Raw genomic sequence first — 23,103 nt, 5'->3', positions numbered from 1 at the left:
GCGGCACTTACCTAAAATGCAGATACCTAGATCCCACACTCAGATACTGATTATGTTAGTCTGGAGTAAGGCTCAGGAGCATTTATTTTTAAATGAATAACCCCACTAATTTAAATGCAGACTGTTAAACAACCATACTTAAGAAGCCTACTCCTAGAAGGTAACAAAATCATATTCTGCTTCACATGTTTTGCTATCACTCTATCATGATTGATAATCACTTCCATACAAAGGGAGTGTTCCACTCTGGTACACAGTGTTCCACACTGGTGACAAACGTTCACTTCTATTTCCCAAAAAAAAAAAAAAAAAAAAATTACAATCCTAGGAGTAATCTCTGAAACACACTAGAAGGTATAGCTAGAAAGATAATGGAGAAACTAAAATTGAGTACTAAAAATATTCAGCTAACCCAAAATAAAGTCTGGAAAGGAGTAACAGAGGAAAAAACCGTAAGTCAAACAGAAAATAAATAGCAGAATCACAGACTTAAATGCAACTAGATCAATAATTACATTAAATATAAATGGACTAAAATATTTCATTTAAAAGGCAAAGATTATCAGACTATCAGAAATATAGTCTGACTACCAGAGATACATTTTTAAAGACAAAATTTCAACCATTAGGTTGAAAATAGTTTTTTAAAAAGATATAACACAAAATAGTAAGCATAAGAAAGCTGGAGGCCGGGTGTGGTGGCTCACGCCAATAATCCCAGCACTTTGGGAGGCTGAGGTAGGTGGATTGCTGGAGCTCAGAAGTTTGAGACGAGACCAGCCTGGGCAACATGGTGAAACCCCATCTCTATAAAAGACACAAAAATATTAGCTGGGGGTGGTGGTGCACACCTGTGATCCCTGCTACTTGGGAGCCTGAGGTGGGGGGATCACTTGAGTAAGGGAGGCAGACGTTTCAGTAAGCTGATATAGCTCCACTGCACTCCAGCCTGGGTGACAGAGTGAGAATGTCTCAAAAAAAGAAAAAAGAAAAAAAGCTGGAGTGGCTATATTATTATGAGACAAAATAGATCAAAGACGAGGAGTATTACTAGAAATGGAGACATTAGTACTTCAAGACTCTTGAATTCTTATGTAGCTCTGCATAACTAAAGTTTACAGATTCTTGAACACTGTAATAGCAGCAATAGCCCTATACTGTTTCATGGCTTTTAAAATCCAGCCTCTTTCACTGATGAAGTAAAAAAACCATACATCATCTTTTAATGTTATCTGAATTTTTTAAATGACCAAAAAGCATGCAATACAGTGTTCAAACCAGGTTGTTACTGTTACTGTTGGTTTTTTTTTTGGGGGGGGGGGGGAAGCGTATACTGGCCGGGCACGGTGGCTCATGCCTGTAATCCCAGCACTGTGGGAGGCTGAGGCAGGTAGATCACTTAAAGGTTAGGAGTTCGAGACCAGCCTGGCCAACATGGTAAAACCCCTTCTCTACTAAAAATACAAAGAAATTAGTCAGGCATGGTGGTACGTGCCTGAAATTCCAGCTACTTGGGAGGCTGAATCACAAGAATCACTTGAACCTGGGAAGTAGAGGTTGCAGTGAGCCAAGATGGCGCTGCTGCACTCCAGCCTGGGTGACAGAGTGAGACTCTGTCTCCAAAATAAATAAATAATTTTTTAAAAAAGTGATCTCAGCTCACTGCAACCTCCGCCTCCCAGGTTCAAGCAATTCTCATGCCTCAGCCTCTTGAGCAGCTGGAATTACAGGCAGGCGCCACAACACCTGGCTAATTTTTGTATTTTTAGAAGAGACGGGGTTTCACCATGTTGCCCAGGTTGGTCTTGAACTCCTGACCTCAAGTGATCCGCCTGCCTTGGCCTCCCAAAGTGCTGGGATTACCGGCGTGAGCCACCGTGCCTGGCCAAAAGAATAGAATTCTTAATAGGAAGAGAAAACCTAGGATATAAACTAAGGCCCTATACTTAAAGCTTTAGTTCATCTTATCTCTAAGACCCTTTGAAAACTGCTGCTAAACATAAACTAGGCTCAATATAACCTTCTAGTTCCAAATTATGAAAGGAATCAAATATGTTACAATACAAATAAAGAGAACATCAGGAAGGAAGATGACAAGGGAAAGAAACAACAAAACAATGACATTAATCCTTGTTACCTATAGAACTGAATGACTTTTTGTATAGACATGAGATTATGTAACAGCACAAAACAACTGTCATAGCTCCAGAAGTATCCTCTCTCTATACTACTTGCAGTTCCCTGAATCTAACATAGAAATCCAAAGTAGCAGAAGAGAAATTCCAATTTTTCCTTTTTTAAATTTAAGAAAAAGTGCCTAAAATGTAATAGTTTAAAAGTTGTGGCCAGGCGCGGTGGCTCACGCCTGTAATCCCAACACTTTGGGAGGCCAAGGCGGGCGAATCATGAGGTCAGGAGATTGAGACCATCCTGGTTAACATGGTGAAACCCCATCTCTACTAAAAAAAAAAAAAAAAAAAAAAAAAAAATTAGCCGGGTGTGGTGGCGGGTGCCTGTAGTCCCAGCTACTTGGGAGGCTGAGGCAGGAGAATGGCATGAACCCAGGAGGCGGAGCTTGCAGTGAGCCGAGATTGCGCCACTGCACTCCAGCCTGGGCGACAGAGCAAGACTCTGTCTCAAAAAAAAAAAAAGTTGCACCTTTCCTTTAGCCATGCGCGGTGACTCACACCTTTAATCCCAGCACTTTGGGAGGCCAAGGTGGGCTGATCATCTGAGGTCAGAAGTTTGACACCATCCTGGCCAACATGGTGAAATCCCATCTCTACTAAAAATACAAAAATTAGCTGGGCTAAAACAGGAGAATCGCTTCAAACCAGGAGAAGGAAGTTGCAGCGAGCTGAAATCGCGCCACTGCACTCCAACCTGGGCGACGTACTGAGACACTCTCTCAAAAAACAAAAAAAAACAAAAAAAAACAAAAAGTTGGGCCCACCATAAAATTGTACATAGTCATAGCAAAACCGCGTGAAAAGAACAGAAGATTTTTAAGGTAAGAGAGATCTGGATTCAAATCCCATTTTGTCACTTATTATATTCATCTATAAAATAATGGTTAAGACTTTTAAGACACAGTGATAATGTCTGCAAATGTCTGCAACAGTGTTAGGCAAATAAGCAAATGTTCCCTCCCACTTTGCATTTCAGTTTGTTTCTAGATACAGAATATCTGTGTGTGGTTTCCAACTGTTTTTGTTTTCATTCATTTCATTCAACCAGTAAGTAGGGAAACCATGTGTTTTTAATAGTTTTCATTCAACCAATTAGTAGTCTTAATATAAATAGGACAGCACATACACTATCTAATGTCAGGCACCGAACAAGGAATATACTATAAAAACTAGAAAAAAAATGTGCATGTATGTACGTATATGGGTATACATTGTATGTATGTGTGTGCACAGACATACATACTCTACTAAGAAAAGATACATGGTATACGAGTGTATACAAACAAAATATGCTGTTAACTATTATACTTCTAAGTCTACCCTGATACGTAAGAGAAGGCTTCGAAGTCAAGCCAATTCTTGGAAAACACACTGGAATTTGCCAAGCAGGACAGAGGAGGAAGGCATTCTAAGCAGAAAATTCCAAAGGTAGGGAGTCAAAGAAAACTATTTCATGTCTCCAAAATTACAAGTAATTTGGTATAGCTGGGGCATAAGGTTGATACAGAAGCAAGGCAAAAGGAGTAGGGAAATACGACCAACCAAAATCGACTGTGCCTTCTAATTTTTAAAGAGTAACATTAATACATTTTGCAAAATCATCTTACCTGGCTAGAGAAATCATATTACTACTCTGTAATTCAGAATGACATTTGAGATTTTTCCAAGCAACAACTTGACTCATTTCAACAGTTATCTCGGAACAACAGACAACTCCAGGCAACGTGTATACTTACTCAACTATGCTACAATAAAATCTGACTAAAATTATCAATTATTAAGATTTTTTTTTAATTAAGAAGCAAAGATCATGTTATCACTTCCAAGCAAGATGACCTCTGTTTTTACACAGCATTCTAACGGAACTTCAGACTTCATTTCCTAGCACTCCTCTTCCAATGATCCTACCACTCTTAGTTGTCAAAGAGCAAGAGGGGGAAGGAAGGAATACACAGAAGCCCTAACTTTCTCAAGGGTACAATACAGTCATCTCTCGGTATTTGCAGGGAATTGGTTCCAGGACCAACCCCCAGTGAATACCAAAATCCAGGGATGCTCAAGCCCTGATATAAGATGGTGTAGTATTTGCTTATAATCTATACACAGGTTCCTCTGTACCTTAAACCATCTCTAGATTACTTAACAATGTAAATGCTATGTAAATAGTTGGTTATACAGTATTTTATTTGTATTTTTTAAATTGTTCTGTTTTCTATTTTTAAAAATATTTCAATTCATAGTTGGTTGAATCCCCAGATGTGGAATCTTGAGTGTGGAAGACCAACGGTATTCTCCACCTGCATCAATACTGTAAGTACGCCTCTTTTCTATTCCTTGTTAAACATGCTCAGATATACTACAAATTCAAGCTAATTTCACGGTCATTCAATAAGAATTTTGAATCTACAATTCTTATCAAATCTTACAATCCCTGGAAGATGCCCCAAATCTCTATTTATTAAAAGTCCCTGAAACCATCTTCAAAAAACCCAACTTCCATTCCTACCTTATTATCATCACACATGCATTTACTCTATTCTGCCAAGTTGGGGCGGGGGCGGGGGGGGAGGGGGGAGAAGTGCCAGCAACCAAGAGAACAAAAGCAAGAAATAGTCTGAATAGTGCACTTGACCACCATACATCCAATTCAGTGAGCATACACACACTTCAGAGTGTGAGAGAGAGATGGAGAAGTGCTATTCCCTCAGCTTGTCTCACTCCCTACAGGATTCTCAAAAAGTCATGCTGCTATGGTCTGAAGACACATATTTTTCCAACAACATGGCTCTTAAACTCCAACCACCTCACCCAGGACTCAGCCATAGAAACAATAATGTTACAATGGTGAAAGTGAATGTCGCCATGGAAACTGTACTTTATGATCCATAGAAAGGTATTTAAGGATCAGTCTCACTATGTGGGGTTTTTCCTTTCACGGTGAATCTAGAACCTAAGCTTGCTATTCCCTAAAATGGCTTTTTCTCATCAAACTTCTTAAAGGTACAGTCCCCCCTTGGCAGCCTTCACCAAGACAAACAAAATGTCTTCTCTTTCACTCTGTGACTCTTCTCAAAGATCAGCAATCCTTCTCAGACCAATTGGTTTTACTTCTCTACAGCTTTTCATAATGCTGACACCTGCCATCCCAACGCCGTCTTCTTAAAATTCTCTTACGTCTCTGGAAGTGCACAATCCTGAGTATTTTTCTACTCTTCTGGCCTATTCTTGCTTACTTCTCTTTTACGTAGCAGTTTTCCCTATACTTTTGTCCTCATACATATACGTTACACATATACCCTCTTCCCCTCCTTGGTAAACCCAGTCATTTGCAGCTATCACATATTGTGCAGATGACCCATGAAGTCATCTTGTCCTGATCCCCAGAGCCATATTTGCAAGCACACTGTAAAATCTCCACCTCCATGTCATATTTATTCTGAAAACTAAACTGTCCAAACTACTCTTATAAAATCAGCTCATCCTCATGACTTTCCAATCACCATCATTTTCCCCACTCAACTTCAGATACCAAACATGAGGTCTTCATTTATTGTTTAAAACACTATCTTTCTTGCCCCCATATCTAATCAGTTCCTAAGAGCCATAAATTCTACTTTTATAAAGTATTCTGTATCTATTCCCTCCTTTTAAGTTCCCAACACTCTAACTCAGAGGCTCTGATATATTTTGCCTAGAGCAAACTGGGGTATTCAAACCCCATGAAGGTACATGAACATTTATAACTTAATAATTACAACTTTATCAGACTGGATAACTCTAAGGGATTTTCCAGACCCCAGCTTCCAGGGGTTTCTATCCCAAAAATGTGCCTGAGGGTTTTGGATCCAAGCCTTTTCCCTTCACGTTCTTGAATCTGAGAAAGGCATTATCTCTAAGCTAACTATCTCAAAGCTACTAGGATGCACTGCTCCAAGATAGAAAAAAACCTTCCACACTAAACAATGGAACCTTTTGAAATATTGATGAAAATGTTAAGTGATCAATTCTCTAAATTCTGTAATGAATACTTTTACAAGTCAGATGGTTTTCAACCCTTTGTCGAAATATTTCAACAAATTTCAACAAAATTTCAAAAATATTGAAAGACTGAAAGCGCATTAAAAATAATTTTTGTAATTTTTTTGCACGAGTTGGAAGCAGTTCAAGAAAATGAGTGGCACTGCCAACAAAACCATTTCCATTCCCGTTGACTTATTTATGCAACAAAATTTCTCAGCGCTTATAGCTCTTAAAATGAAAAGTAGAAATGATGTTAAGTATTATCTCATTCTAAGCAATAAATTCTATTTATCCATGAATACATAATTATTTTGTAAAATTCCCATCCATTTCATTAAGAGATGCCTTTTTGATAAAATGTTATTTACTAGGTTTTTTCAATCTGTAATATATTCTGGTTGATCAACCAAGTATTAATAATGGAAACTCAATAAAACTTTAAGTTTTATATTAATGGGAAATTCAAATTTTTAATTTCTTTTTATTTTTTAATTTTTGAGAGAGAGTCTCATGTGATTATGGATCACTGCAGCCTTGACCTCCCAGGATCACACAGTCCTCCCAACTCAGCCTCCCTAGTTGGGACTACAAGTGCATGTGCCACCCAGCATGCCCAGGTAATTTTCTTTATTTTTTGTAGAGCTGGTGGTCTATGTTGCCAGGGCTGGTCTCAAACTCCTAGGCTCAAGTGATCCTCCTGCCTCAACCTCCCAAAGTGCTGGGATTACAGGTGTGAGCCACCTTGCCTGACATAAAATTTAAATTTCTCTTTACCTATTTTTGGTGCAAAGAAATGTGACTGGGCAATCAACTCTCAAGCATGAAAATATGAAAATACATCAAGGTAAATTTCTGTGTGGAAAATGAAAAGAGATAAAGAAAAAAATGCAAGAGTCTCAATTTAAAGAATTTATTCACAATTTTTTTGTTTTATTTGTCTCTCACGGTCTTGCCTGAATATTTGTGAGTTTTAAAAAATGAATAGTGGGTATCCAAGTGCTATAGTATTTAGTCCATTTTAAAAAGTGATACAACTCTGTGTTTAAAACACTGATATTTATAATACATTAGAAATATATCCTTTGCAAATATGGAAATTTTATGGGGAAAATTTTGAATGTCAACTTTAAAATACATGATACAGAGTTTTCAAAATTATTTTAGTAGGTATGCAGTAATAAAGTTTAAAGACCACGGTCCTAGACTGTTATTAACATAATTGCCTGGATCCATCTACTCCCAGCCTCCCCTCATTCGAATCCAGTTTATATATCAGCACCACTTCAATCTTCCCACTCTGTTCAATAGATGCCCTTGCACGCCCTCCCTCCCAATCCCTACCATTCCACCCCCTGATAAGCCTCCCAGGCAGTCTGAATTAAGGTACAACTTTCTTTCTCATGCTGTAATTCAAGGGTGTCCAGGATCTGGCCCCAACCTAGTTTCCTCCTCTGTACACAGCCCATGTGGAGTCAATTTGCTGCAACATGCCCCACTACTTTTCTGTCTTATGTGGTTTCATCTGTTCCATTTCTGTCCTCTCTAACCTCATCTCAGCTTAAATTTACCTATTACTAACACCATCCAGGAGGCATTTTCTATTTTCTAATTAAGAGTTCTTCCTTTTAATTCCCTGCCGTCTTGGGTGCCCTTGCTTTTACTCCACCAATAATTGCAAAGTTTTTTTCCTTTTTTTCATATTCTCCTACCTTCCCTTCTCCTCTCCCTCCCCAACATATATAAATTCCCTAAAGATTGTCTTGCTAAACTTTTCATTATCTAAAAAACAGAGTCCAATGCTTCTCATGGAGGCACATTAATATTTGTTAATGAAAATGTAGTCCATAGGGATAATTGATAAGTCAAGAGTTTACTATACTTTATCCTTCTCCAAGATATTCACAAGCACATTAGCATATTAATACCTTGAGAAGTATCACACCAAAGAGAACTTTTTAATTCGTACAAACTTTTATCAAATTTGATCAAAACACCCTTCTATTCTCTACATAATCTCTAATAATCCTACGTAAAACATAAAAAAGCTCATAGTCTATCCTTCCCTTCAGTTTTTCCCTAGATACTGCTCAGGCCACAATAAATCGGCCAAATTTTGTTTCCCATCTTTACATTTTAGAAAACGAAAGACAATGAGATACACCACAGAATGAGTTACCTTATAAAGATTTGGGGCTTTAAAATTATATTTTAACAAATAAATATACCAACAAATGAATAGGGAGGAAGATTAGGCTCTTCTATAAAGCAGAATGTCAGCTAGTAAATGCAATTAATTCAGGCAAGAATCATCAACACATTCTAACACTAAATGGGTAAATGTTTGGAAACAGGGTATTTCCCTATTGTCAAATTATTTCCTTACTAATTACAATAGGAAAAACAGAATCTTTACAGTGGAGCAATTTGATAGACATCACCTCCACACTACCAGTAATGGACACTGCTATCAGGTGCTCCTTAATCTGAAGCACTGAGAAAACTACACTATCACTTATGTAGCAGTCCTGTCAAAAAAAAAAAAAAAAAAAAAAAGGAAAGAATAACCTGAATCAAATCATGAGGAAACAGATAAAACCAAATGGACTCTTCAAAAATGTCAATTTCATGAATGGTAAAGGCTGAGAAATTGTTCCAAACTAGTAAGTTTGTAAGTAATGTCCTTACAGCAAAAGACAGTTGCCATAAGGACATTACTGGGGATATTTCAATATGTACTACATACTATATAACAGAATTGTAGCAATGTTAAATTTCCCAAATTTCATTACTATGATTGTAAAAGTGCCCTTGTTCTTAGGAGACACAGGCTAAAGGTCCCAATGACCACAACCTATTTTCAAAGGTACACCAAAAAATTACATTACATTGTGTGTGTGTACATAACTGTATAGAGAAGTAACGAGCAAACTGGCAAAATGTTAACAGCTTAATTCAGGTGAAGAGTTGGGAATTCATTACAATATCTGTGCAGCTTTTGTATAGGTCTGAAAGTTTTCAAAATAACAAGTTTAATTAAAAATATTTCATTATTTGACCCCAAATTAGGTTTACGGTCTTATTTAGCTTGGTGTGAAACATCAAGATTCATTCAATACTTATTCTACATTAAGCATTGATGAGATGTATTGCTGAACACTCTGTGATGAGTCAAGAATAAAAATGTTACAGATCTTGGATTTTATAGCACAGTGAAGGGGTTGGCCAACTACAGCCAGCGAGCCAAACTGGCCCACCTTCTGTTTTCGTAAATAAAATTTTATTGGATGACACTTACTTTCATTCATTTCTGTATTGTCATGGCTGCTTTTACCTTACAACAGCAGATCTGAGTAGCTGCAACAAAGATCATATGGTCCACAAAACCTAAACTATTTAATATTTGGCCTTTTACAGGGACCATACAACATAATCTTTATAGTCTCCAGCAACAGGTATGTCAAGCTTTAATTTTGTACTTTGCAATAATATAAATAATGTTTATCAGAAACCCTTCCTTCAAATATCAATACTAAAAGCTTACTAAATCCTTAGAAATGCAAAATTGTCCTATAGCACAACTGAATTTAAGGCAAGAATAATTTGCTGAAGTATACTATATGTATATTCATATATGTATTTATATTTATATATATACACCATATGTATAATGTATTTCTATTTATATAATACAGTAGTGGCATGTTTATCTAGTTTCAAGTTAGTTACCAAGATTATGTATACAAACAGTATTTAACAGAAAGGTAGTGTAACAAAGCACTTGCTCTGACATACACTTGTGGATCTCCCAAATATTATAGATATTTATTCCCTTCAGTGAGTAAAAATTTTCTTTGCACTCTTAACGCAATTACTTTGGTAGTAACCTTTTTTCCCACAGGTAATCCAAATACAAAATTTGAACTAACTCAGGTCCAAATTGCCACCAATCTTAAACAAATGAAGTATTTAATAAATGAGTTATTTCTATCAAAAATGAATTTCATAGATTTAAATATAAAAGTGATCTACATCAGGCTGGGTGCAGTGGCTCACACCTGTAATTCCAGCACTTTGGGAGGCCAAGACAGGTGGATTGCTTGAGCTCAGGAGCTCAAGGCCAGCCTAGACAACATGGCAAAACCCCATCTCTACCAAAAATACAAAAAAATTAGCCAGGCGTGGTGGTGCAGGCCTGTGGTCCCAGCTACTTGGTAAGCTGAGGTGGGAGGATTACTTGAGTCCGGGAAGCAGACGTTGCAGTGAGCCAAGATAGTGCCATTACACTCCAGCCTGGGCAACAGAGCCAGACCCTGTCTCAAAAAAAAAAAACAAAAACAGAAACATGGATAAATGAAAGTCAAAACCGAGTAGTAGAGACATGATGGTCCATCTGCCTTTGTATATGTCCTAAGTATCTGTAATATATAACAAACATTCAAAATTTAATAAGAAAATGTCCCAATGAAAAGATGAGCAAAAGATGTGAAAAGGCACTTCACCAAAGGAGATAAGTTAGATGGCAAATGAGCGCATAAAAAGAGTAACATAATTAGCCATTAATGCAAATTCAAGCCACAAATTAATACTATTATACATTGAATAGAGTGGCTAAAATTAAGACTGCTCACACTAAGTGTTGACAATGATGACGAGGACCTGGAACTCTCATACACTTTTGGTGGGAATGGAAAATGATATAACCACTTTGGAAAACAGTTTGGCAGTTTTTCTTTCTTTTTTTTTTTTTTTTTTTGGATGGAGTTTCGCTCATTGCCCAGGCTGGAGTGCAATGATGCAATCTCGGCTCACTGCAACCTCTGCCTCCCAGGTTCAAGTGATTCTCCTGCCTCAGCCTCCTGAGTAGCTGGGATTACAGGCGTGCACCACCACGCCCCGCTAATTCTTTGTATTTTTAATAGAGACGGGGTTTCACCATGTTGGCCAGGCTGGTCTTGAACTCCTGATCTCGGGTGATCCACCCGCCTCGTTCTCCCAAAGTGCTGGGATTACAGGCATAAGCCACCGTGCCGGGCTGGCAGTTTCTTAAAAAGTTAAACAGCCATTCTACTTCTAGATGTATACCCAAGAGAAAGAACGTATATATTCACACAGACTTGTGTGTGAATGTTCATAGCAGCTTTATTTGTAACAGCAAAAAACTGCAGATGATCCAAAAATCCATCAACATTTTAAAGGTAGAAAGCTGAGAAAAAGTTAACTTGCTCAGATTATAAAGAGAATAAATGGCAGGGCCAGAATATTAACTCAGGTCTAAAGGCTTACCAAGCCCAGTGTTCTTTCCCCTACACAAAACTATACTGAGGTATCTTCCAGAATGACTGCATGATAGATGCTCAAATACCAACCACATTCATATCAATAAGGCCAGAAAGTAAGTTAAGTTTGCTCCTTAGTCTAGGGAGGTAAGAAGCTAAGATGACTTAAAAGTTAGGAGAGTTAAGAAATGAATGTGGAGGAAGAAGCATTGGTGATGTCACCAGCTCAAAGATCTGTGCTAAAAGCAGAGCAAGTTCCAGACCCTCTTATAGAAATTAGAGGGAATACCTCCTCAGCCAAAATTCCATAGGTGTGCCATCCAGACTTCTGCCCAAAACACTAAGTTAGGTTTATTCTCAGCTCCAATTTAAAAACAACAACAAAACTCTAATTCAAATTTAGGAACTTTCAAATTCTTTTACTCCAAAATATAAAAAAAAGATGTAATACAAACATAGGAGCAAGGTAACAATAGTTTAATAAACATACATTCATTGTTTTGAGGAGACTGAGGGAAAAGGACCAGAAATAATAAACCAGAGATCAAACAAATGTGGCAGCAGACTTCTGAACTTTACCTCCTGAGGTCTATTTATCTTTCACAGGCAGGAACAAACAAAAAGTATGCATTTAGGTGTCTTGGTTTTTTATTTTTTTGGAGGGGGGAGGGCAGTGGATCGTGTAGCTACAGGCCCAAGCATATTTACAAAGGGGTTTTTCTCTCTGTCTCTCTCTCTCTTTCAATTTTATGTGGGAAGTTGTTAGCAGAGGTATCATTAATTGATCCTACACACATGTGGGTACCACTGAAACCATTTTAAAAGCACTCTTTTCTAAGATATCAATGATATTATCTCTAAATAAAGATTTCTCCATCCAGGCTTGTTGGCAGCAGTCAAAACAGGCTACCAGGTCTCACGACTCACCCTCCCAAATCCCTATTTAACAATACTCCTAAATATGATTCATGTTCAAGGGCACCTTCCAAAGGTTTCTGAATGATTCCCTGGCCACTACCAGATACAGCCCCAATATTTTGCTCCTCACCTCCCCCAGCAGCAAGGACTCTAAGCTTATCAGAACTGGTTTTGAAACATGGTAGGAAGGCCTGGAGATTCTGCAGAGTGCGGTCTAGGCGGTTACCCTCAGTTAGTTCTGGACCCATCCTTCACTCTACTTCAACACAGCCCTTAAACCCGAAAAACAGCATAATGTAAAAGGATTCCAAAACTTCAATATGAAAAAAGTTTGTTGTATGGCATACTCAATAACATAGCTTCAAAAACTTTTCAACGTCATACTTAGTTACAGCTGAGATAAAAGTTAACGACTAAATAAGCTGTCTTATACCCAAGCTCCATCCTCTCTATCACTCTCCAGGTGTAAACTAAACCACATGCAGCATCCCAGATTAATTTTCAAGGGTACTTTAAGAACGAATTCAAAGAAATTGCCTGTACAAGTTTGGGTTGATCAATATTTTAAACTGGGCCATTTAAGAAAATATTCAAAATATGATATTTAGAATCAGAAGGCCTAGCTTAAAATTCCGTCTAAACTTAGGAGTTTTGTTTCTTTAGTCCCTTTGGGCATTAGTCAACTTACTTATTAGTATTAGAATACCATAGCCTACACATCACAGGACTGCTGTGAAGAATAACCTGTGTATGAAAGGCACTGTAAACTAAGCGTTACATAGCCATTCTTTAAAAATAACATTCTTCAACATATTACTTTGATAAAAGCTTAAGTTCTAATGAAACTCCTTCAATGAAATTATTTTTACAAGCATTGGCTCATCAAATCTTAACCGTATCTTAGTCTCATTTCATTTTAGGAATCTACCAACTTAAATGTGAATCAAAACTGCATCTTTGGAAACTAAAACAGAAATCTGAAATAATTTTTTCTAAACATCTACAATTTTGTATTGTCTCCCATTATTTAAGGAACATAATTAAATATAAAAAGTTAAAAAGGGTTTACCCAACTCTGAAATCTGCTGAGATAACCTATGTTCAAATGGAGTCACTGGTTTGCTTTCAATTTGAAATTCAAAGTATTTCATGATACAGTACTGAAAGTTTCACTTTTAAACTTAAATACATATGGTTTTTATTGCATTATTCTCCTAAACATTTTTTTTTTTGAGACGGAGTCTTGCTCTGTCGCCAGGCTGGAGTGCAGTAGCACAATCTTGGCTCACTGCAACCTCTACCTCCTGGGTTCAAGCAACTCCCCTGCCTCAGCCTCCTGAGCAGCTGCGACTACAGGTGCACGCCACCAGGCCCAGTTAATTTTTTTTTGTATTTTAGTAGACATTTCACCATGTTGGCCAGGATGGTCTCGATCTCCTGACCTCGTGATCCGCCCACCTCGGCCTCCCAAAGTGCTGGGATTACAGGCATGAGCCACTGCACCCAGCCTATTCTCCTAAATTTAAGAGTACCTGATAATGATTTCATTTACTTACCTTTATAAGTTACTTGATAAAAGTGTAAGTTCTAATGAAACTCCTTCAATGAAATTATGTGTATACACACACACACACACACACACACACACACACACACACACAAATACCATCCATTTTTCCCTCATTAGGATTTTTTTTCCTCCAAAGGTTATCAGTCAAGTCAGTCTTTGACCAACCTTTTCCCCGACTCTGTGCCTCTGTACAGAGACGGGATTAAAACAAATCAAATCGAAAGACCTGAGACTCTTAGCAATGTCTGGCAATGCCCCTCTTTCAAGTCCTAGACTCCAGCTAGGTCCTTTCCTAGATCATCTGCACAACAGAACTTACTGTCTCTTCCCTCATAGTCCAGCTTCTGCATTTAGGAAGGTCAACCAAGATTCTAGAGCTTGACCAGAAAATAATTTCTTCCCATCCCAAGGGCCAACTTACACCTAGCTTGGCTGAAGTAGTAGGACTTGTTTACAACTACTCTGGAGGTTGGGCTCCATACTCTGGAGTTTTGCCATAGACAGAGAAACTCAGGCTCACGAGATAACAACCGTGTTATAAGGGCAGCCCAAGCTCCGTTCCTCTACCTTTGGGTCCTCTACCTTCTCCAGCTTCTCCAGGAGGTGACAGCTTTCTCAGTCCTTTACCAACCATCTTGCTCTCTAAGGAGGCACCATGGCCCAGTGTTCCCCCTCATTCTTTCTCCCTTCACAAAAGATGGGAAGTGGTCCTTCAACTGGCCATATGTCCAAAAGTCCTTTGTTCCTGAATATTCTGGGTAAAGGTATCACCTGTAAAAACTTTAGTAACTGAGAAAAATAAGCAATTACTCTAACAAAGCCTTCAACCAAATTATGAATATGCAAATAACTATTGTGCCTTCAATGTCTGTTTTATCCTAAATTAAAATGCACAGGAAACAGAATCTTTAAAAAGTTAGTTGCAGCCGGGCGCAGTGGCTCACGCCTGTAATCCCAGCACTTTGGGAGGCCAAGGCAGGTGGATCACCTGAGGTCGGGAGTTCGAGACCAGCCTGATCAACATGGAGAAACCCCATCTCTACTAAAAGTACAAAATTAGCCAGGCGTGGTGGCACATGCCTGTAATCCCAGTTACTCGGGAGGCTGAGGCAGGAGAATCACTTGAACCCGGGAGGCAGAGGTTGCGGTGAGCCGAGATCGCGCCATTGCACTCCAGCCTGGGCAACAAGAGTGAAACTCCATCTCAAAAAAAAAAAAAAAATTTAGTTGCGAGCATTGGCAGCATCTTTAAGTACCTTCATTCTGTAAGGTTCAACATCAGTGTTTCCTTCTCTGCTCTTCTTTTAAGCTTCCCTTGCTCTTTTCTCATAACAGCAAACATAATCATAATCATCGCTGTTTACCAGGAATTGTTCCAAGTGCTTCAGAGGCACTAACTTAGGTACAGCCTTGAACAACTCTATGAAGTAGGTAATATTTCTTATGCCTACTTACAAATGACAAAACTGAGGCATAGGGAGGTTAAGTGAGTTGCCCAAGTCTGCCCAAAAAGACACTGCTAAGACGAACAGAGCAGCCTGGCTCCAGTGGTAACTGTAATACTGTACTGTACACCTAGATTCAAAACTGCTTGTAAACCACTAGAGGGCATGGGTTGTGCCCATCTTTCTCAAAGCTCCATCCCCAGTACCTGGCAGAGTGTTGAAACTCATGGTTGAATTTTTCACAGGTATGCCTTCCCCTGTACACTGTGCTTCTTGGGGGCTAAGGAAGAAACTGACACTGCATTTCATCCTTCAGGAGTGAGAAGTTTTTGCTCCAGTCATAAATACTTGCTGAATAAATGAATCTTCTATTTACGAAGCCGAACATAAATATAAAAAGCCCTCCTCGAGGTAACATAATCAGGGCCATTTCTCCAATCCTAACCTGGCAAGAGATCTGAAATCAACAGCTGCCTTAAATAATATCTCAAACTTACTATTAGGCAGATAAGTGGCTTAAAGTAAACATTAAATAAAATGTTAAAGCTGCCCTTCACTACATGAGTACTGCTCCCTTTAAGAGAGCTGTTTTGAGCCACCTCACTAAAAACACAGACTTAGCAAAAGTTTGGATGTGGTTCATTTACTTTAAAGATAAATTACTCGTTTCAGATAATCCATCTAAATAGTAAATCCCCCTTACTTTACTCAAAACAACCAGGAATCTAAAAATTAAGTTTACTCTGAGTAAGGGAACCACATTAGACAATGCTAAGGATTAACTACAGAGTATTTAAAAGAGTAATTTCAAACTGCAGCCATCTCTGAAATTACTTATACAGGTATTAGACAGTCAATCTCAGCATCCAGTAGGCTTTCCACTAAACAGACCACAATCCTACTATGGTTATCATCTCAACTCAGAACAATTTCTTGGTCCCTTATGTATCCCATGATCTTCGCTTATATATTTGGCACACTCTTCATTTTTAAAATGCATCTCAAAACCTATTGATTTTTTGATGGGTCACTATTTTGGAAGATTAGCGTGAATAGAAACTATTTTAAGTTAACTGCAATTTGTCACTTCTTTCAATACAAACCTGCTTAACTCTTTTGTCTTTTCTATCGTGACCCAAATTATTTTCTGAGGCTTAGAAAAGTACACATAAGACGAAAAATTCCTTTCTAAATATCAATTCCGTCGCCATCAGGAAACGTCAGAAACTTTGTCTTTTTAAAAATAAAAGCGTCAACTCTTTAAAAACTTCAGTACCTCAAAGGAAAGCTGCACTGTTAACACTGAAGGAGGGCTGGGTGATTTCTGAACATCCGCATTAAAGAAATATGCTCTCCAAACCTAGTAATTCCTGAGGAGGCCACACCTTCTAACCTTCTCGTAATCCACTAATCAAATCGGGAGCAATCTAAAAACTGCTACCAGCCAAAGTAAAATGACAGGTATGTCATCCTCAAACAATCCAAAACCGGGTCGGGGAGCCCAGACGGCTAGCCGGGGCCCAGGCTGCCCCCCGGGCGCTCCTGGAAGGGCGACTCTTAAGGAAACACACCTCCCGCGCGAGCCTCTTCCTTCCTAGAGTGACGGGGGAAGGGGACACCAGGGGCAGAAACACACCCAAACCCCACTTCAAATCCTGCCCCACCGCTTCTTCCAAAACAGCCGCGCCACTGCTGAGCCCGCAGGCGATTCGGGGGCGCCGGGAGAAGAGAGCGAAGGGCGGAAAGCGAACTTGGGCGTTACTCCGGGCGTCTCCCTCCCCCAGCGGAACCTGGGCTCGCCGTTTCCTCACGGACGCGAGATTTTCCCTCCAGATCGCCACCCCAGCCCGCCTGGGGCCGCCCTCGCCCACCGTCCCCTCAGCCAGCCAGGGCCCGGCCCAGGCCTCGCCGCCGCCCGCCCTCCCCGGCCGCTCCCCGCGGAGTGCCAGGCCACCGCGAGGCCGGGCCACTCACATCCGTCTGCGTCCTCCTGCAGGTCCTCCTGAAGCAGCGAGAGGTCTGCGCCGAGGGGAGAGAAGAAAGGCCCGGTCAGCGCCCCGGGGCCCGGCGCGACGCCCCCCCCGCCCGCCCCCCCCGCCCCGGGGGCGCCTTCCCGCGCCGGGACCCCACGCCGGCCCCGGCCCGGCAGCCACTCAGGGCTGCGGCGGAGGGCGGGTGGGCTCGAGGAGCCGCCGCCGCCCGGAGAACAGGGGGCCACGTACCCGCCATCTTGTGGTCGCCCCCTCCTCCGCGGCCGCCCGGGGATCCGGGGCTACATGGAGCGGCGCGAGCCGGGGAGCCGGTGGACGCGCGCGGGAGGGGCGGCGGGGAGGAGGAGGGCCGGGCTGGCGGGGGCGCGCGCGCGGGGCGGGCCGAGGGCCCGGGCCTGCCGCGGGCGGCGCGGCTCCCGGCCGCCCGGGCCCCCGGCCGCGCCCCGCCCCGCCTGCCCCTCCGCGCGGCTCCCGGGCGACCGGCGCTCCCGCCTCCCGCCTTTCCCGCTCCTTGCCGGGCCCCGGCCCGGCGACGCGCGCTCACACCCTCCTCCCGAGCCGCCCTCACGCCGAGCGCTGCGGACGGGGACGCGCAACCTGCCGCCGGCCGGGACCCTGCGGCGAGTGCCGGAACCCGGCCGGGCGGGGCCTCCCGCGGCCCGGCCGCTTTATTGGGTCACCGGCCTCGCCCACCGCCCTGCCAGCCGCAGCCATCTCAGCGGGCGCGCCGCTCGCAGCCAGCGCCCCATCCCCAGGCCTGCACGTACGTCGTCGGCGATCCGGGGCCGGGGGCGGCTCCGAGGTCGTCGGGGCCGGGGTCCCACCTCCTCTTGGAGGAAGCGCCGCCTCCCCACCCGCCCGGGGCCCTCGCCAAGTGGCTGCTAACAAAGCCCAGGGCCCGGCTGCGGGATGGTTGACTGACAAAGTCATGCCTGCCTAGCCAGCTTCCTCGTGCAGCACGGTGAAGGCTGGGGCGCCGGGTTTTTACTCCCACGTCCTGCCAACTCGAGCTGACAAGGCGGGCAATCCACCAGCGGGAGCGTTGGCAGGCCCGGGGTCAGATCCTGATTCAGCCAGTTAATTGGTAGGAGTGGGGCCCATTTGTAGAATGAAGGTGATAACTGCCTCGTGGGGTTATTGGCATTAAATGAAGAATGTAGGGAACCTAGCATGGTTCTTGATGTCTAGGAGGTGCTCGGTGAAGGGTGCCTATGATTCGCTTTGTCTTCTAAATACTTTTGGCAGCACTTGAGGTGTTAAAGTCTGTATCCCAGACTTTATTAGTCTTGTTGTTTTACGTGACTTAAGCGATTAGCTCAAACGCCCAAGTACAAAATGGGGCTAAACCCAGGTTTTCCGACACGGTTCTACCTCCATGGCTCTATCTCCAGCTCCACCCAAGGCCTCCAAAATGGTGGTCTCCTAAAGTGACCAACAAAACACCAAGCTGTGTCATGGTGCCACTTTGGCGATGTGGTCTCTTAGGAGAGGGAATTCTAAGTAGTTAATTAGCTTGTTCCTTTCTACGTTGTAGTCTTGACCAAGGACAATGTGTTGGCATTTAATGCCACTGAAGATTTAAGAGACTAAGGAATCAGATCCTCTGAGATTCCTAAATCTGTGTAATAAAATGGGTTCTACACATAGCTATTCCAAAAAAATCAGTCAGATATTACTAACAAGATAGACAGATTATAATCTGTATGAAATTTCTAGGAGTAATAAAAATCAGAATAGACCCCGTAACCCCGAGTATGTGTCTAATTTTCTCAACTATAAAATAATTAAAACTAAAGGCCTTTCTCTTCCTCCCTTGGTGAATGCCCTTATGTGAATTCAGCTGACACACTCAGAATGACAAAGGAGTTAGAAATTCACATCAACAGCAATTGGTCCCAACTGACTCAAACCATGAGACTTCTGCCCTGCTAAGATACCTTGTCAGTATCTACCACTTTAGCAATTCTGGGTAAATGGGGGAAGAAAGAGCCAAATCAGCTCTTTTTTTTTTTTTCATTAAAAAGCAAATTTTTTTTAGAGCCAGAGTCTTGCCTTACGTAGCCCAGGCTGGAGTGCAGTGGCACAATCATGACTCACTGTAACCTCGAACTCCTGGCCTCAAGAGATCCTCCCATCTCAGCCTCCCAAGTAACTGGAACTAAAGGCACAGGCCACTCCACCTGGCCAATTTATTTTTAAAATTTTTTAGGGACGTGGTTCTACTGTGTTGCCCAGGTGGGTCTTGAACTCCTGCCCTCAAGCAATCCTCTGGCCTTGGTCTCCCAAAGCGCCAGGATTACAGGTGTGAGCCACCAAACCCGGCCCAAATCAGCTCTTTATTCTAACTGGTGGTCTCACCGCAACAACACAAAATCTACAGCGTGCCAACTGTGCTTCAGCCGCTGGATGCACTAAGACAAAACTGTCTTGATCTACACAGTTGAGTTAGACTTAACAGTTCTCAGTAATCATGATAAAATAGGGACTATGTACCAAATGCTAGCCTAGGATATGGAACAACTAATTCTGCCTTTGGTAGCTAGGCCTCAGTAAGTTTTATCTCAGTATTCTGTGGGAAGGGCAGCAAAGGAGGAGGATCTGTATCATTTTTCTGTATTCAAGAGCTATGCATTTGATTATCATCTTAGCTGAATTACACATTGCAAGAAGTGCCTTTAAGCAATATGGTTTTTAGATATTTCAGTGACGGTATCATTCATGGTTCAGCACAAGTATGTGTTTTTTACATTTCACTTTCTCTCACTCTCCTTTCTGAAAGAAAGGAGTTTTTAAACCAGTGTTTACAAACTGCACTCTGTCCCCTTCTTCTAAGAAATAATATTTAAACAAATAATAGCAATCATTATTCTACATACCTTTAACCCAGCTTCACTTACAATGCAGCTCGTGGATGGCAGAGCTGTGTGTTGTCCGTGGTCAGACACACAGGAAGTCTGAATTGTTATCCTGCTCTGCCACGGAAATGTGTAAAATATAGGGGGAGTGTCCCAAGTCATTTTTCTAAAAGCATCATCCAACTATGTAAGTACTAAGGCCTGCATTTTTAAGAATAAGTCCTCTTCCAAATGATAATGAAAGGGTTTTTGTTTGTTTGTTTTTGAGACAGGCTCTTGCTCTGTCACCCAGGCTGGAGTGCAGTGGTGCAGTCTCAGCTCACTGCAACCTCCACCTCCTAGGCTCTGGCAGTCCTCCCACCTTAGCCCCCTAAGTAGTTGGGACTACAGGTGGGCGCCACCACACCCAGCTAATTTTGGTATTTTTTCGTAGAGACGGGGTTTTGCCATGTTGCCCAGGCTGATCTCAAACTCCTGGGCTCAGGTGATCTGCCCGCCTTGGCCTCCCAAAGTGCTGGGGTTATAGGCATGAGCCACTGTGCCTGGCCACAGTGACAATTTTTCTTAGCAGCCAATGAGCCTTGGAAATTAATGTGTCTGGCTTTTCAACCACAAACAAACATAAAAAAAAACATGGCGAAAACATTGCTAATAAACAAAACCCACCTGATGTTGCTTGCCACTATCATGTTTGTTAATTTTTGTATCGGTGATTGAACCATTCACTTTTTTCTTCAGAATTATCATTCCTGAAACTGAAAGTATATAAAGACAGCCCTATTATTTATTGTTTTAAATGATGAAAAGAGAAACAGTCTGAAAAATGGAGAAATACTTACATGATTAAAAATGATTTTTAAACAAATATTTATTTGCTTTTTTAAAATGAAATTTGCGTGTCATCTTTGCGCAGGGGCCATGCTAATCTTCTCTGTATCAGTCTAATTTTAGTGTATGTGCTGCTGAAACGAGCACGTTAAACAAATTTTTACCATTCATTTCATTCATCTTTTTTGAAGCCAGATTGACAAAATGTCCCTCATAGACTCATTTTCAAATAAGAAGAACAATTTTTAGGCCATGTGTGGTGGCTCACGCCTGTAATCCCAGCACTTTGGGTGGCTGAGGTGGGCAGATCACCTGGGGTTGGGAGTTCGAGACCAGCCTGGCTAACATGACGAAACCCTGTCTCTACTAAAAATACAAAAAATTAGCTGGGCATGGTGGCACATGCCTGTAATACCAGCTACTAGGGAGGCTGAGGCAGGAGAATCACTTGAACCTGGGAGGCAGAGGTTGCAGTGAGCCGAGATCATGCCACTGCACTCCAGTCTGGGACACAGAGTGAGACTCTATCTCAAAAAAAAAAAAAAAAAAAAAAGGAACAATTTAAAAAAACTAATTGCCAGTCTCTTACCTAAAGCCTCCTATACATTTCTATACATTGTATAAAGGTAAGGACAGACGCAGTGGCTCATGCCTGTAATCCCACCACTTTGGGAGGCTGAGGCGGGCAGATCACAAGGTCAGGGGATCGAGACTATCCTGGCTAACAGTGAAACCCAGTCTCACTAAAAATACAAAAAAATTAGCCAGGCATGGTGGCGGGCACCTGTAGTCCCAGCTACTCGGGAGGCTGAGCCAGGAGAATGGCGTGAACCCAGGAGGCAGAGCTTGCAGTGAGCTGAGATCGCGCCACTGCACTCCAGCCTGGGTGACAGAGCGAGACTGTCTCAAAAAAAAAAAAGTTGTATATTTGTGAAATTTTACTTGTCCTCCTCTCTATGCTTCTTCTATCTCCCTTTAAAGCTCCCTGTCAAGGTGACATTCTGAATGTGAAGCCTTAGCCTTTCCTAGAGCTTTCATAGTTTTTCAAAGATATTTGATCTCTTTACTCACATCAGCTAAAGAGACATTTTCTCACACTGTGCTTAAGAAAGAAGAGAGAAAGAAAGAAGGGGAGGGAGGGAGGGAAGGAGGGAGGGAAAGAAAGGAAAAGAAAAGAAAAGAGAAGAAAAGAAAAGAAAAAAGAGAAGAAAAATACCTACAGAACTGAGCTCTATACAGAGTTACCCTGATTCAGGCTGTTCTTTCTACATTTACAGGAGCTGAACACTGCCCCGAGAATGCAACAGAACTTCAGCTCTGTCCCAAGGTCGTCAGCCACAGCTCCAAGTTTCTTAGCATCAGCTTTTTCTGAACAAAATAGTGCATCCTGCTGGAATCACTACTGTAAACTGAGTATAAAGGAAAATAAACCCTCTTTTTCTTATGCCCTATATTCCCTACTCCCGTGCTTTTCCCAGTGCTCCAGGTTAGTAGAGGCAAAAGAATTCCCACTGATGAGGTACTACGTCCTACACAATTTGTTCCACACATTTTAATTTCATTAAGAGAAAACAAAGATATTTAAACAGTGAGCACTAAATGGATTAGAGTGGCAGTAGTAAATTTCCTTTGTGCCTTTCTCTTAGAATTTAGAAAGCTTTAGTTGCAATCCCATTCAAAGCAATATGGGAGAGGCTTCCACAATGCCTGGCACAGAGTACGTGTGGAGGAAATGCTTATCATTTTAGATGCTTATTATTTTAAATGTTTAAATGTTTATTATTCTGAATCTGAATGGATGAGTCAAGTTGAACCAGGAAATAAACCATAGCAAACCACATATTCAAACCCAGATAAGTTCAGTGGTTAACTGCCCTGACTCTAAGCTCCCTTCACACTAAGGCTGCTCTATGGTAATATGATTCAGAAGAAATTACTTCCATTCTCATTTCACTTCTCTGTAACTGTTTGTAACAAATTGCTTGTGTCTCTGGTCCTTGGTTCCTTCCTT

At 41.5% G+C, this 23,103-nt stretch overlaps 1 protein-coding gene and 1 pseudogene across 4 annotated transcripts in view; both read right to left on the bottom strand.

Moving 5' to 3' along the window:
- PPP4R1 (protein phosphatase 4 regulatory subunit 1) overlaps positions 1-18,339 on the bottom strand; it is a 71,195-nt gene extending 52,856 nt beyond the window's left edge. For 2 of the 4 annotated variants that reach the window (XM_034944093.2, XM_034944094.2), the window contains exons 1-2: positions 18,177-18,339; positions 17,393-17,437 (exon numbers count right to left, since the gene is read on the bottom strand). In XM_034944093.2, the coding sequence (XP_034799984.1) occupies positions 17,393-17,437; positions 18,177-18,339 (208 nt within the window). Of the gene's footprint in view, positions 1-17,392; positions 17,438-17,640; positions 17,801-18,176 lie in introns of those variants that run through there. The other 2 variants (XM_034944095.3, XM_034944096.3) reach the window with 2 other exon arrangements.
- Positions 18,340-21,126: 2,787 nt separating this feature from the next.
- LOC112437857 (U6 spliceosomal RNA) lies at positions 21,127-21,239 on the bottom strand (annotated as a pseudogene).
- Positions 21,240-23,103: the final 1,864 nt, after the last annotated feature.

The sequence above is a fragment of the Pan paniscus genome, chromosome 17 (genome assembly GCF_029289425.2).
Source record: "Pan paniscus chromosome 17, NHGRI_mPanPan1-v2.0_pri, whole genome shotgun sequence".
Lineage (NCBI taxonomy): Eukaryota > Metazoa > Chordata > Mammalia > Primates > Hominidae > Pan > Pan paniscus.
Note: the sequence above shows the minus strand (reverse complement) of the source record. Positions and strands in the feature narration are given on the sequence as shown.